Source organism: Mixophyes fleayi, chromosome 1 (assembly GCF_038048845.1).
Source record: "Mixophyes fleayi isolate aMixFle1 chromosome 1, aMixFle1.hap1, whole genome shotgun sequence".
NCBI lineage: Eukaryota > Metazoa > Chordata > Amphibia > Anura > Limnodynastidae > Mixophyes > Mixophyes fleayi.
This window is the reverse complement of record NC_134402.1, coordinates 62,068,473-62,084,311: the sequence shown is the minus strand read 5'-3', so window position 1 is coordinate 62,084,311 and position 15,839 is coordinate 62,068,473. Positions and strand designations below refer to the sequence as shown.

General features: G+C 38.3%; 1 protein-coding gene across 1 annotated transcript in view; it reads left to right on the top strand.

Annotated features, from left to right (window-relative positions):
* The window catches only part of CORIN (corin, serine peptidase), a 207,583-nt gene that overhangs the window by 167,593 nt on the left and 24,151 nt on the right, over window positions 1-15,839 (top strand). The window contains exon 18 of the mRNA XM_075195300.1: window positions 8,281-8,330. Within this exon, the coding sequence (XP_075051401.1) occupies window positions 8,281-8,330 (50 nt within the window). The remainder of the gene's footprint in view (window positions 1-8,280; window positions 8,331-15,839) is intronic.

Here is a 15,839-nt window from a genome sequence, read left to right as displayed (position 1 = left end):
TCCCCCCACCGTTGTTCCTCACACTGTGCCTTTTGTTTTTACTTACATTAGTATTAGCTGTTTTCCTCTCTTCTCTTCTCTTTTCTTTTCTTCTGTCTTCTCTCTTCTTGTTTCTTTCTTCTGTCTTAGTCCTGTCTGCCCTGCTCCTCACTGACTGCCTGGCGTGACTTGATGACATCACGCCCGGCAGTCAGTGTAAACAGAGCAGGGAGGAGGGGATGCCGGCGCCGCTATCACGTAAGTATTTCTTTTTTTTTATACAACGCTGCTCCCCCCCCACCAACAAAGGGGCGGAGCCCTGAACCACCAAACCCCCCCATCCCCAACAAACCCCCCCCCCCCCGCGCGCAAAAAAAACCCCGATAAAAATGAAAAAAAAAGTAAGTTTAAAAAAAAAAAACTGAATAGTGAATGCCCGGGCTGGGCCCGGGTAATTAGTACCCGCCCCCCCCCCTCTCGGCGGCCCTGGCTGTCGAACGTATGTGAAAAATGCATGCGACTGAAAACTTGCAGAAATATTGTTTTATATTATATTACATTACAGAAAAGTCCAAGCAGTTTGCTGCTATCTCTTGCACTTGTGTAGTAATGAAAGAAATTGTGAACACAGCTCTCTCATAGGCAGTAAGTTTGGAGATATCAAAGCTTCAAATGCACTATTCAATCTACACCAATAAAACAAAAGCAATTGACATTCATTTATTATTGTTATCATTATTATTATAAATGACCTATATTGCACCACCATATTACACAGCTCTTTACAGAGGATATTTAGTCATTCAGTCTACCCCATTGGAGATTACAGTCTAAATTCTCTTCCACACGCACATACACACAAACTAGTGCCAATTTTTTCAGCAGCCAACTACCCTATCAGTATGTTTTAATACCGTGGGAGGAACCCGGAGCACCAGGAGGAAACCCATGCAACCACGGAGAGAATGCATTTACGAGCATAAAGGGTGGGTGAGGGGGGGTGTTTGTCAGCTGTGATGAGCAAGGGGAAGAATGTGCCTCAGGGATAGGAGGAGCAGGGGGTGTACCCCAGTGTGCAGGAGAGCAGTGAGCAGGGATATCAGGCAGGCAAGAGGCGACCCAGCGGGGAGTGAACAGTGAACATTACAGCTATAACCAGGGAGCCCAAATTTGGTGAAACTTGTCCTCTTTATCTCATGTGGGAGGTGAGTTTCTCCATGTTAGCAATAAACCAGATGTAGGATTTTAGAGGAGAGATGCGGGGAGGCACCTAGTGGCTGCTAAGACATGAGGGACTAGTTTTGCTGAGTGAGTATTGGTATCTTGGATAGGATAGCAGATAGGGAAGGACCGTGGATCCTTCCTGATGGGACATTGGAGGAGGGAGGATAGAAGACCACTAACTTTACCCTAGAAGGAGGAGATGACTGGGCAATATCACCAGATATGTAAGAACCTCTATGCTCTAGGTAGATATGGAACTGGAGACCACACTTAATCTGATGGACTCCTAGCAATCTTCCTCCAAGGGAGGGTCTAAGTCCCACTCCCAATCATGTCTGCTCCGAGGAACAATATCTAGGAATATGTTATAGCGAGAAGAATCATGTCCCTCCGTAATGGTGAGGAGAGGCAGAGTCTCAAACAGTGAGATCAGACAAAGTGGGTTGCCCAACAGTAGAGAGCGGAGAAAATACCTAATCTGTAGATACTGAAAAAGGCGGCTGAAGATCAGGGGGGTTTGCAGCAGAGGATGTCATAGGCCATGGGCTCGTGGCCTATGACATACAAGAAGTCCCCAGCATGCATCTAGTTTTGTGGATACACCTGAAAATGTGCATGATGGAAGGAGTGAATCATCACTTCCAAATCCAACCTACTAACACTTTAACACTACCCCCTTGGCCCATTTTAAATTTTAATTTTTCTTCTAAAATATTCCTTGGTTTATCATAATTTATGTCTTAATTTAAACTTAGTTAGGGTGCCTCAGAATGCAATTTCCCACAAAACGGCAACAAGAGGGTGCAAAAATACACCAAATAAAAATATAGGTTAAGACTCAATCATCAGCACCACTAAAGTAATTTTGCTGGTGAAAAAAAAACACTGTAAATGCCCCCTGTACACCCCTTTATTATATTTATATAATCTTATCCCACAAAATAAACCTTGTTTTTTTATCTTAATGCAAAATTAGAGGCACTCGTGTGCCAAATTCGTACAGTATAATTTTAAGAGTAGATTATTAAAAGGTTTGGAAATATTTTGTGATTTTAATTAAAAGTACCTTAAATTAAGGACACTTGCTGCTTTTTTTCATTAGTTTAGAACCTAAACATTTGTATCCAGTCAAAGGATTTAAAAAAACATTATTTTTCTTGCATATTCTCTAGTTTCAATAACAATTGAATCTTCTAAGAAGAATGAGTCTTTTCAAATGAAAACAGCTGAGATTAAGTGTATTAGTATGGGGCAATCTCATGGTTCTGTTTTACATTATCTTATGGTAAAGGCACAACATGCATTTCGGGGAGGAAAATAAAAGACTGGTTTCTGTTTTTCTTTATTTAAAATCATGCTAGCAGTTCCCCTAGAGTTTTAGTAATATAACAAAAAAAAGACCCAATCTGTAAATTGAGGCATGTTTAAATATCTGTTGTTGCCGGATTTTTTTTTAATATAGCATTAACAAAAATGATATTCACTGCTCTTCAAAGAGAAGTATTTAAGCTCCAAAGGTGTGAAGAATAAATCTTAAATCATAAGGGTATGACTAAAGTCTTAATATATATTAGGAATCTCTCTGTGTAGATTGGATATATTAAGGATCCATCACCACCTTTACACCAGAGAGGACTTTCTGAGAAAGCGAGTTAACGAAAGTGTCAGGTGTCTGCAGCTACCTGTTGATTTTGGCTCTACACTATATTGAGGTGCGGTGTCTAACGTGCCTCTGGTCTTCATCAAGAACCCCCGCAAGGGGGTTTGGATTTAGCTTCAAGAGATGCAACAACGTAAATAAAGTACAGTACACAAGGAGGATCCAAAAGAATAGTCAGGCAGGCAGGAGTCAAGTACCGGAGCGAGAGTGCAGTGCTAATGAGAGTATCTAAGGTGAGCGTTCGGAGTACCTAAGTCCGGAACCAGGAAGTCCGACCAAAGGTAATGGGAGCACATAAACACCTGGAGATAGGAGACCTAATACTCTGGCACCCTAATGGTGCCAAAGTCCTCCTTAAATAGTGTCAGGGGAGATGGTAATTGTTGGCGGCGGTGATGTCAGCAGCTGCCGTTGGTTGCCAGGATAGCATCCCATTGCCTAGCAACAGGACGCACATGCGTGATTGAAGCATCCATGTGGCCGCACTTGATGTGTCCGGTTGCTAAGCAACCAGACGTGGCTTCCTGTAGAGGAGAAGGTGCCTGACAGAAAACTTACAAAACGCGTAAAGGTGGAGATTTGCTTCTGGTTGCACTTAATGTTGGTGGACTTGGAAAACTGCAGACTGTAAAAAGGCACTCCTGAGTTTGATGCAGACTTTTAAAATTTAACCATTGTGTGAGTGCAAATTAAGTTGCTGTTAATGTGGTTAGATGTGGTATCACACTATTTTAGCATTTCTTTGTAAAATATAATACCTTTTTTTTGGAAACCACAGGATATTTGAATTCTTGATTTCAAGTTCCATACAAGGTGAGCACTTATATTTACTGAAATTTTAATCAGTAATAGACAGAGCAGTGTTGTCCTTTTATTTCCCATCTTGGCATTGAGGGTTAATGCACATACGAAGAAAACACTCTGTGAAAGAAAATAGTGTCACTAACAGCTGCTACGAAAAAAGGATGATTCAGAATTTACTCAGGGGCTGTTAGCTGTAGCTACACTGCCTACAAAAAGTTTTCAGCTACCATTGCTTTTTACACTTAAGAATCTCACAGCGTGAATTTTTATTTTAGACTGGGAATTTCTATTTGTGAATCAAACATTCATCCTCGATATACTAATAAAAATGTAAAAAAAACCTGATTAATATCATAATTTAATAATAATTCCGTCCCCTTGGTCAATATTTAGTTTAACTTCTTCTGACAGCTGTTATTGCCAGTAGTCTTTATTGAGAAGTATTACTTTTAAACACTGAGATGGCCCATTGCGTCTTGCAAGATTACTAACGCTAGGAAGTTTGAGTTCTTGCCACATATTGTTGATGGGCTTAAGGTTGGTACTCTGACTGGGCTACTCAAGGACATCCATTTTCTTCATATTAAGCCACTCCACTATTGCTCTTAAAATGCACTTTGGAACATTGTGAGGTTGAAGAATAAACTTTCTTCGCAATTTGGTTTTTTTTGTGTAATGCCTTGGAGCTTGTTGACCCGTCTTCAATCACAGCTACTGACTGATTCATGGTCACAGCTGGCCTCTGTGATAAGTGCCTTTCTTGTACGGAAACTAATTTTCATTCTTCTCCTACTTCTGTACAAAGGACTACGCTGGCAATGGTCTTGTACCCTTCTTAGCATTAGTATATCTTCAGGGTCACGCTCTTTTCTATGTATTACGCTGTAGAAATTCTCAGAATTAGGGTTATTTATATTTACAAAAGAGTTGACAACAGATGACCCACGCATTTCTTTTTTTTTTAAGTAATTTTTATTAGGGTTTTTTCAAAACAAAACAATGAGTTTGAAACATACCAAGATAATGTATAAACATACTGTATACATATGAAATTCAATAGAGTTTACACACAATAGTAAGAAAGACTTAGATTAAATATCTAAAATCCGGCATGTTATTCATGGAGAATAGAAAAAAAAAATGTTGTTTGTTTTTATTTTTCAGAGGGAGGGGGGAGACGAACAATAGAGGAAGGAAAAATTTTAGGAATGGGGAGGGGAACAGGAGAATATTATACTCATTGTATTATGCATCAGATTATAAGGAAGAGAGGCATTAACCTGTGTGGCTATATGAAGAACAAATTAATTTAGAATTTTCCAAAACTTATATGCGTGGTGACCCTTCTTAAACCTGATGGGGGTACATATCAAAACAACAGAGATTTGTCAAGTGGTTGTCAAGGGAGGTTCAGCATCATAGTGATTCGTCCAGGAAGACCATGTGATTTTGAAGTTCACTGGTTTGTCTTTGAGGAGAGCTGTGATACTTTCCATCCTATAAACTGACCAAACTTTTTGTTGATCGTGGCTGAGAGTGAGGGGGGAGAGGTGTTTTTCCATAGAGCGGCAATTAAACATTTAGCGGCATTTAATATATGATAAGTTTTTGCTTGGAGGGACTAGTGCCCGGGAGCCGTCTAGGAAGAAGCGAGTATAAGGGGGAGTCGGGCATTTTAACCTGTGTAATATCTTTGATGAGATTATGAATTTGTTGCCAATAAGATCGTAATTTAGGGTAACTCCACCAAACGTGCAACAGGGTACCCCGCAAACCGCACCCTCTCCAACATCTGTCGCTAGTAGTCGGAAAGATAGAGTGGAGATGAGAGGGGACCAAATACCATCTGTAGAAAATTTTGCAAGAGTGTTCCTTTATCCTAACTGATATTGATGACTTAGCTATGTTAGCTCTCACCTTTGACCATTCTTTAGGAGTCAGGGTTTCTCCGGTGTCTCTCTCCCAGGTTTGTCGGGTTGGCCAAAGTTGTTAATCAATTGATACAAAGTGGAAATTAAGCCTCTCTTAGTCGGGGAACAGCGACATAAAGATTCTAAAGTAAAACATTGAACCGAGGGGGGAGGCGCATTTAAGGAACGAAAAAGGTGCCTAAGTTGAAGATATTGATAAAAGATTTTTGTGGGCAAATGTAATCTTCACTGTAAGTCTGCGAAAGTAGGAAAAACCCCAGCTGGGACCAGGTCCCAAATGAAGAGCAAATTATGTGCGGACCAGTAATGGAACATTTTATGATCTAACTCTGGCTCAAATTTTTTATTATTCCAAAGTGGGACAAGGAGTGGATAATTAGATCGCAACTTGTAAAATCTGGTCACTTGATCCCACAATGAGACAGAAAAACAAGCAGATGGAAGCTGGGCTAGACCCACGCATTTCATGCACAGGTGAAGGCAATGAATGCACTGTGTGACCTTTAAAGTAAACTATTCTGTGCACATTTGTTCCTGGGTTATGCATATTGTTTAGCTTCAATCACTTTCATTTTTAATAACCTTTATTTATATTTATTTTGATTTGTTCAGGAGAACCACATATATATATTTTCTAGTGATATAGGTGTGAAATGTTAAGTGTACCAAGATCCCAGAACTCTTTGATATTTTTTAATGTGTTGTTTTGCATGCTGGAAACTACATCTGTTTTTTTTCCAGTTGTAGGAGATCTGGTATTTGGCAGTGTAACAAATGTATCAATTTATCTGTGTATATATCTAAAGAATAAAAGGGCGCATGTTTAGAGGTTCAAATTTACTCCCCTTTCTGTGATGCTGGATACCAATTCTAATATATTGCTCCAAAAAGTCCTGATTTTTGGACAGGGAAACTGAATGTTTTGGGGTTTTTTGACACTGTAAGTTTCATAGAAGCCAAAGGATGACAGAGACCTCCTCATGTAAGAAAAATGTCATACAAATATATTTATTTCAATATACTAGATGCAGATAAATTTTATTTTGTAAAAGAAGCATAACCTAATTGCAGAGAAGTCGTTTTCAGGACATAAGGGCCCCTTGTTCCAGCATGGTTTATAAATCCTACAAACCTCCCTGAGAAAGAGGTTTCTGGGCCCCTTGAATTTTGTGTGGAATTAAGTCATAAAACAGAAACATCTATATACAACATTTTTGTTTTCCATGACTAAACTGACTACAATAATGGTTTACACAGTAGTAAAATTTACTTGTATCCAATATGCAAGCAGACGTGTTCTATCTCTTCTAATACACACATTAAATTCACTTACACGTAAACTAGAAAAATAGAAAGTTATTTTTGAGTTAACAATAACTCACTAAAACTGTGACATTCATTCTGGTGGTTAAGGTTTAAAGCTGGTGCAATCCACACAGTGTGTGCCATATTTTGCCATTAAGGGGTAAATGTGTCAAGCTGAGAGTTTTCCGACGGGTTTCAAAAACCAATCAGATTCTAGTTATCATTTCTTTAGTACATTCTACAAAATGCTAGCTAGAATCTGATTGGTTCCTATAGGCAACATCTCCAGTTTTCAAACACGCCGGAAAACTCTCAGCTTGATACATTTACCCCTAAGTCTGTATAAATGTATTTAGGCTAACCATTTCAGTTATTTAAAACTGGACACATATGAAATACACATACTGTACAAATAGTTCATATGTGTGCTGCAAACTGTACTTGCATGACAAGAGTGGTAACTGAACTAATGACAGCCATTAAGTATTTAATAGGTATCTCACATTAAACGGCTGATCGGCCGTGGATTGTCTTATAATGATTGTATTGTATTACACTTCTGTGTATTATAGTGTTGGAACTCCTGCATGTCTTTCTGTATTCTACTGCACTTTATATTGATGTTTCCTGTATTCTATACCTTGCCTCATATGGTTAGTATACTTACTAATTATAGATTGGAGAAAAGCTTCTCTTTTCCTTTTGCTGTGTAACGTAAATTAAAAAGGGGTTTTTTTTTGTTGCTATAGTCGAAGTTAGATTAGGTTAGGATTGTAGTTGCCATATTATTATATTTGTGAACTTTTTGATAAAGATGACATAATTAATATCTACTTAAACAACTATAATAGTAATGGACATGGTTTCTTTCCCTTTCTACAATCTCTTACCCCTTTTCCAGCCCAATGATTATTTCCCTGTAAAAAAGTCATATTGAAAATAACTAATATTGTCTAGGTCATTGACAAGGTCACAATCTATTTCTGCAGCTATTGCATTTATTTGAAAGATATTATCTAAATATGTTGTTGTCTTTAAGTATCTAATTCACCACGAGATTACAAGAGCGACAGACTCTTTGGTACAAACTCATTGACTACCATGTCCAGTGTTAAACTGAGATTTCTTACACAGGATGTGGCCTATGGTACATTTCACTAAGCAGCTTTATATTTGCTGCACACAGACTGTATAGTATGTCTATAGATCTTTATGAGCCCTGACCCGCTCCACACTGGTTTCACACTCCCATCTCGAGCAGGAGTAATGCAGAGGTCGTTAGCTGCATTTAATATATTTAATATAAGATAATGTTCCATTCTGGTTCCCTTTCATCATACATTTAAACGTCTAATAATTATTTTTATCTGTATCTAGGCAACCATGTGAAAGCAACAGCAAAATTTCTCTTCTATGTACCAAGGAAGGTAAGCAATTATTTTATTGTTACATTTTACTTCACTTGCACCATACTACTTTTAAATCAATTGTGATCTTGTGTTAACTATATTACCGTTACTTTGATGATAATAACCTTTTATTGTGTCCAATTGGGAGAATATGGCCAATGCTGTAATTCTCATCCTGTGGTGCATCTACCCTCAGCTGTGCAGGAACCTGCTGCTGCTGCCCACTCCTACTGGTGGAACCCTTCCACCAGACACTCTTGAACTGCGAGTGCCAACTGCACACTAGTTGGAACAGAATATTCGCTGCCACCACCAGGTTTCCTCACCGGCATCTGGAATTGCTTACTTCTGAGTGTTCTGGGTGTTGCTGCAGCACCTCTTTGCTGGTGACTTTTGGGTTCCTCCTGACCGCTTTCTTTGGATTACAACTCCAGGATATCAGACAGAGCATTGACACATAGAACAGCCAGGGAACAAAATAGAGTTTAACTCTTATCTGTAATTCACAGATTTATAGGAGATAGTCTGTGATATCCAAGAAACATTAACTGCGGACACACCAAACACATCCTGTTTAGCCAGCCCTGCGTTCATGACCAAATGACTGTCTGAACTCGCAAGCATTCTCCATGTCTAGTTATAGTTATCATATCATATTACTTCACTATGGCAACATCTCCAACTTGACAAAAAGATTAAGTTAGAACTTTTCCATAGTCCTGCGGTCAGGCTATGCTATCTCTCTGCAATTATAGCTACTAGGCAGGATAAAGACAAATGTAACAGTGAATAAATAAAAAAATGATTTATTCATCTTATTCATCAAAGATGCATGATACTGTCTTCAAACAGCAAAATAATTATGATAATAATGCTATAGCAAACTAGTGAGAAATTTAATAACAATAGTCATTGCTGTCCATTAATCATGCTATCTTATGATTCTAGACTATTAACAACTTGACGTGTTTTCAGATTAATGGGCAATGGAGACTTTAGTAGTCAGCGCTGTTGTCTCAATAAACTCTTATAGAGGTCAGTTGCTACTCCATGAAGGATACCGGAGGATACCAATGAATCTAAAGCAGAATGGAGAGAAAAAATGTAACTTGCATCAAAATTCACCGTGGCGCGTTTACATTTAAGTGGCATAAAATGCAGACATTTTTCAGCAACAATCGGGTACTGCAGAATGGGAACCCTTGACTCAAGAACCTTTTAAATAAATGAATTAGTCTAACTTGAGATACATTAATCAGAATGAATGGCCTAAATGCCAGACTCAAATAATAATAATAATAGAAAAGAAGTTTACCCTTACTGCTTGGAAAGTCATGTTCGAAGGCAGTGCAAGATATCTTTATGATGTATTTCCAATATACAGACAGCTCTAGGAAGATTTTATCTAGGAACATTTATCAAGATATATCTAAAAAAAATGTACATACATTTTAAGAATGGAATCTCGCCATACATTAATGATGATCACTGTTGTCAATATAGCAGAATCTATACCGTGCGAACTCACAATATACTTTAAGCAGAAAGACATCTTTCTTTACCAGTACAGTAAGAGAATAGGATTTGTGTTTGGATATTAGTAAGCTAGGTACCAGAATGAACGTAGTAACTCTAAATCAGTCCATAATTACAAAATATATACATAGACAATATTATAGAAGTGTAAAATAATGAAATAAAGCATTGTTAATCAGAGCACAGTCCAAGTGTGTATACATTGCAGGACTGCCAGAGCAGGCCCATCGCAGATAAACCCTAGATACATATTATACTTTTATGCCCTAAATGGTTTATCTGCCATCAGCCAGTTACACCTCAGGATTGGATGACAGCCTCTTCGCTGGCTATTGATGTCTTCTGACTACTATTAATAAAGTTTGTCATCTGAGCAAAAAAAAACAAAAACAAAACCTGATGGTAACTTCTCCCAAAGTGTCTGGTGAGCAAAGAGTCCCCGGTGACTGTAAGGGAAATATTTAGTAGCCCTCACAGTGACATGGTCCACATCACTACTTGCAAAGAAGTTCTGCATGGAAATGATTGATAGGCAGTGATCTATAGCTGGGTCAGTATAGATGGTTATAACGGCTTATTTGGCTTATACACTGTAAGTACATGTTCAATTATTAGTGATTTTGACACCAAAATGTTGAAGTCACACTTTTTTTTTAAACCACATGTTGTTTCACTCTGGGGCATTTGGTTTTTCAGTGATGTGATTTTATCGCCGTGGATGTGGAATAATTCTCTGTATAGGTGTACAGACCACAGATGAAGATGAGATTAATGGATACCCCTATAAACACTTGATGCATACCGGATTTCACCTCATAATCGTCGCCACCACATAATCGTCCCACCCTGTTTTTTTCAGTCCAAAAATTGTTTTTTGATCTTTCATTGCGTAATCGTCGCATGGTATAATTATGTTCGTCACCTCACTTAAAAGGTACACAGAGCAGCAATATATTCACCAGTGACATATGGGTGAGTAAGTCACGTGATATGGTAAGACGCGCATCTTCCTGCGCTAGTTATACTGTACAGATTGTCTGCCAGCGATACTGGCACGTTAACTTTCTGATTATGGATAAATATAAAAAACTATTCTGTGGGCTTCAAGATGAAAGTGATTGTGTTCGCTGAACAGGATGGAAACAGAGCTGCGGAAAGACAGTTTTCAGTGAGTGAAAAGTGGGTGCGAGACTGGCGGAAACTAAAAGACAAGCTAAAAAACACAAACCTTTCTAGATGCGCGTTTAGAGGTCCTAAAACAGGCAAGTTTCCACAAATCGATGAAGTGTATGTCAACAAAATGTGTAACAATGCTGTGATGAAACGAGGTGCTACTAGACTGAGAACTTTGTATTCATCACCCGTTTCTCACAGTTTAATGTACTTTTTAATCCTTGGCCCAGTCTAAGTATATACACAAGAGCATCGGTGTATTATGTGTATTATTATTTTATGTTATTAGGTACATTTTGCCCATACTATTACCTGCGATATTGTATGTAGTATAAATATAAAGAATATTGCCATACTATGTGAAAATATCAGAACAGCAGCAGTCATTTTGCTTGTGTTAGCTAATCTAATTACTATTTGTCTCAAATGTCTATTGTATGAGGTGCAGCTGAGATTTGGTTTGTAATCAGAACAATGTCTGAGTTAACTAGTTGGCAGCCCATGTTAATTAGCTAGGTCAACAGATAACCTGAGAGGTAATGAGGTTAGAACTTCTAATGATATGCAATGTGCTTCCACAGTATATATTGGTTGAAATAGCATGGGGAAATGTATCAATATAAATGTAATTGTATCACAAGGTATGACAGACTTATATTGTGTAACACTGCTGATATAATGTGTCAAAAGTCTTATTGTTCCATGTAAGCGTGCAGTGTCATTCCTTGATGTACTATTGTAACCCCATGTGTAGTGTATCCAGCCAAAACAGCTAATTGAGTCAAGCCATTCTATTGTCTAATCAAGATAACAGAGACAGTATGTCTAGCAGCTAAATTGTTGACTGGGAGACCCCTTCTGTAAAGGGGAGGTTTGAGACATTTGACCCTACTTCCTGTGTATACAGAAAATAATATAGGGCGAGGAGAATGCCAGGGGAGCTATTCTAGTTTGAAGGATCCTGGTGTAGAAGACATCAATGAAAAGGACTCTGGGCCAGGCATTGTGGTGCCGCTGGAGGAAACCCTACCAGGACAGGGACGGTGTGAGCCAGTAACCCAGGCTGGGGGACACCATAACTGTTTTGCTAATCGGTAGTGGTAATATTGCGGGAGGATAAGACCCTGAAAGAGACAGAGATTATGACTTTGGAGTGCTGACTGCAAGAGGCTTCTGGAGTATACATGCTACCATTTACCCTGTAACTTGTGAACGTCTTGTGGTGTTGTGCTGTCGTAATAAAGTCTTATTTTGGATATATGTCTATATGTCTACCCGAGTGAGTTGAATCCCACAGGGGGTAACTGCCATCCCAGCTAAGGGTGGTATCCTCACAAATGGTGCCCTGTATCTTGGCTGAAATGGCTGCATTGTATCTTATGAGATGTTGCAAATGAAGGCACAGAAGGTAGTGTGCAAGCACAACATTCTTACTACTCAGATTAAGGTGATCTGTGGCTGAGTTATGAGGTTCATGCAACAACGCAAATTTGTCTGTAAGAGGGAGAACCACAATATGCCAAAAGTTGCCATTGTTTATACTGACAAGGTTGAAAGCTTTCATCGATTTATCTTGCGCCAGGAAACTTCATACTCACTCTCTCAAATCGGTAATGCTGATCAGACTCCAGTGTTTTTCGATATGCCAACAACAGCACTATTGCGCTAAAAGGATCTAATGTATGTATGAAAACCAGTGGTAATAAGAAATTACGGTGCATGTTACAGCTGATGGAAGGAAGTTACCGGCTTACATAAATTTCAAGAGGAAAACAATACCTAAGGAAATACAATTTCCCTATGAAATTCATATAAGAGTGCAACCAAAGAGTTGGATGGACTTAGAACTCATGGTGGACTGTATTAAAACGGTGTGGAACAGAGGACTGGGCGCACTACTGAACCAGTCAGCTCTGCTTAATTTAGATAGTTTCCGAAGCCACATCGTGAACAAAGTGAAGCAACTTCTCCATGAAAATAAGACGCAACAGACAGTCAGTCCCAGTGGCCTAACATCTATCTTGCCGCCACTGGATGTATGTCTAAACAAACCCTTAAAAGACCACTTGCGCCGTTTCTACAACAAGTGGATGATAAACGGTAATCACCAATTGACGCCTGCTGGAAATATTAAGCGCCTGTCCTTGGAACTGATATGCTCATCAGTAATTAAGAGTTGGAACCTTATGCCGCATAAAACATTCATCAAAAGCTTCAAAAAGATGGGAATTTTTAATGCACTAGATGGATCTGAAGTATACACATCAGATATCAGTGACGTGTCAGATAACGAAACCAATGATAAGATGCCATTTTCGTACTCAACATGCTACCAAAACTCTTATCCATTCTCTCATCCTCTCCCGTCTTGACTATTGCAACCTCCTGCTACCTGACATTCCGGACCCCCATATATCCATACTTCAATCCATCCTAAATGCTGCTGCAAGACTGATCTTCCTCTCTCACCACTCCTCATCTGCTGCACCACTTTGCAAATCCCTATACTGGCTCCCTGTGTCCTCCAGAATCAAATTCAAATTACTCATCCTTACCTGCAAAGCCCTCAACAACACTACTCCTGCATACATCTCAAATCTTATATCAAAATACTCTCCCGCCCGCCCTCTTAGATCTACCTCTGACCTGCGCCTTGTCTCTTCTCTGATAACCACCTCTCACTCCCGCCTACAAGACTTCTCCCGTGCTGCTCCCCACTTATGGAATTCCCTACCACGCTCAATCAGACTTTACCACAGCCTTGAAATCTTTAGATGTTCTTTGAAAACCGATCTCTTTTTTAGAGGTGACCTTATCCTCGATAACACTATTCACACTAATGCACAACTTTCCCAATCTCCACTCTGAAACACATTTACTAATTTTCAGCTGTGCCCTCTTCCACTTAGAATGTAAACTCTCTAATGAGCCGGGTCCTCCATACCCTTTGTTTTCATGTCTGCATTTATTTTGTCTGCCTTGTATGTCCTGTTTTCCCTACTGTACGGTGCTGCAGAGCACTGTGGTGCCTTACAAATCTATGATAATAATAATAAGTCTTTGGACACAGAAGATTAAATGTAAGTGTGTAATAAACTATTTATAACTAAGACCGGCACAATTTCATATAATGCTTGCACCCCACTTTTGGCCAAAAAAATTGGCATAAAATCTGCGACGATTATGCGGGGAAATACGGTATTTCTAATTTTCATGTGTTTATCCCTCACAGTGAATTAATGGACACAAAACTGTCAGCTGGACTGAACCATAATGTAATACGTTTATACTTTGTTATGGTTGTGTTTGTTTTATGCATGCAGTCCATTTCAGGTTTTAATAATGTGGTATTTTTCTCTAGAATTAGGAAAGCATGTTTTTATCCATTTGTTTCATTAGTCATTTTTTATGATTAATCTTCCTTTCCAAATTCATACCATTCTATTTTGCAAATATTCTTTAAAGTACAACTTTCTGAAAATGGATAACCAATAACAGCTATTCTGCAGCAAAATATGAAATGTTTCAATTTAGTCATTGTATAGAATCTAAAGTTAAAAAAAGCTATTAATCAGGCTTGAAGGCTTGATTCACTAAGGAAAGTAAAGCAAAAAAAAATAGTAACTTTGGCCCTTGGCAAAACCATGTTGCATTGGAGAGGGAGGTAAATTTAAAATATGATGACAGTTATATAGTTGGCTTAGGGCATGTCCTAGATCAACTTTAGATTTCAGTGTACAAATAAAGCTATCAAGTATTTGTGTGCTACATGAAAAAACAGCCAGTATTTAATTTATGTGCAAAATAATGAACTAAGTTGCACCCCTTCCATTGTAACATGGTTTTGTCCAGTTTTGTTTTTTTTGCCTTACTTTCCTTAATGAATCAGGCCCATAAACACAGCACATATCCCGATTAGAACCTTTTTTTTTTTTTTAAATTGAAAAGTGCATTATAATGCTATAAGAAAGCTATTATTAGTTTTACAGTTTTCACTTCCGTCCTTCAATGTATTCAATGTGATTTGTATGAAAATCAAATGAAATCAAACCCATGACCTTTGAATAAGTCAGTTTCACATTTATAGTTTAGTGATATTTAGTGGTAAGATAATGCACTCTATATTGATTTATCTGAGATTGGGATGAACAAATACATCATGTTACTCTTATGTCTCCCTTGCAGTTGGTAAATTGCCTTCCCAATGAGTTTAGTATTTCAATCCAAGGTAAAATAAAGGACGGATATGTATGCATATATGTAATTTAAACCAGCATATCTGATTTTTGCTTTAGGCTATATTATATACTACAGTCCTCCATGTGGATTGTTGCAGGATAATCAGACTTTGCAAGGAAGTTTCTAATGCCACCAACACACACAATGCATGATTTAAGGAGATAAAATAATATAGTCTGATAAGCGTTATTACAGCATATACTTCACTATATAATTATTTCTAAAAGAAGTCAATGTTAGATTGCTCATATCTCCATTATATTGAAAACATACACAGACTCCAAACTTAAGTTACAGAAAATATCACTATTCACTTTTAACACTTAGTTATTTTAAGCAGGACTTAGATAACAAAGAAGTAATGCAACTTGATGTCTATTAACTTAGTCTACACTTTCACACACAGCTGTGATTAAGTTACTACGTTGTTCGCAGTTCCGATCACTCGGTAAAGGACTAGTTCCCAAGAAGGCTGTCAGTCTATCCCTTCCCTCCACAGCCTGGAATATGAGCAAATTATATTAAAGGGTCTGCATCATTTTCTCCTGATGTTCATGCAACTTACCGCCTCTTGTTATA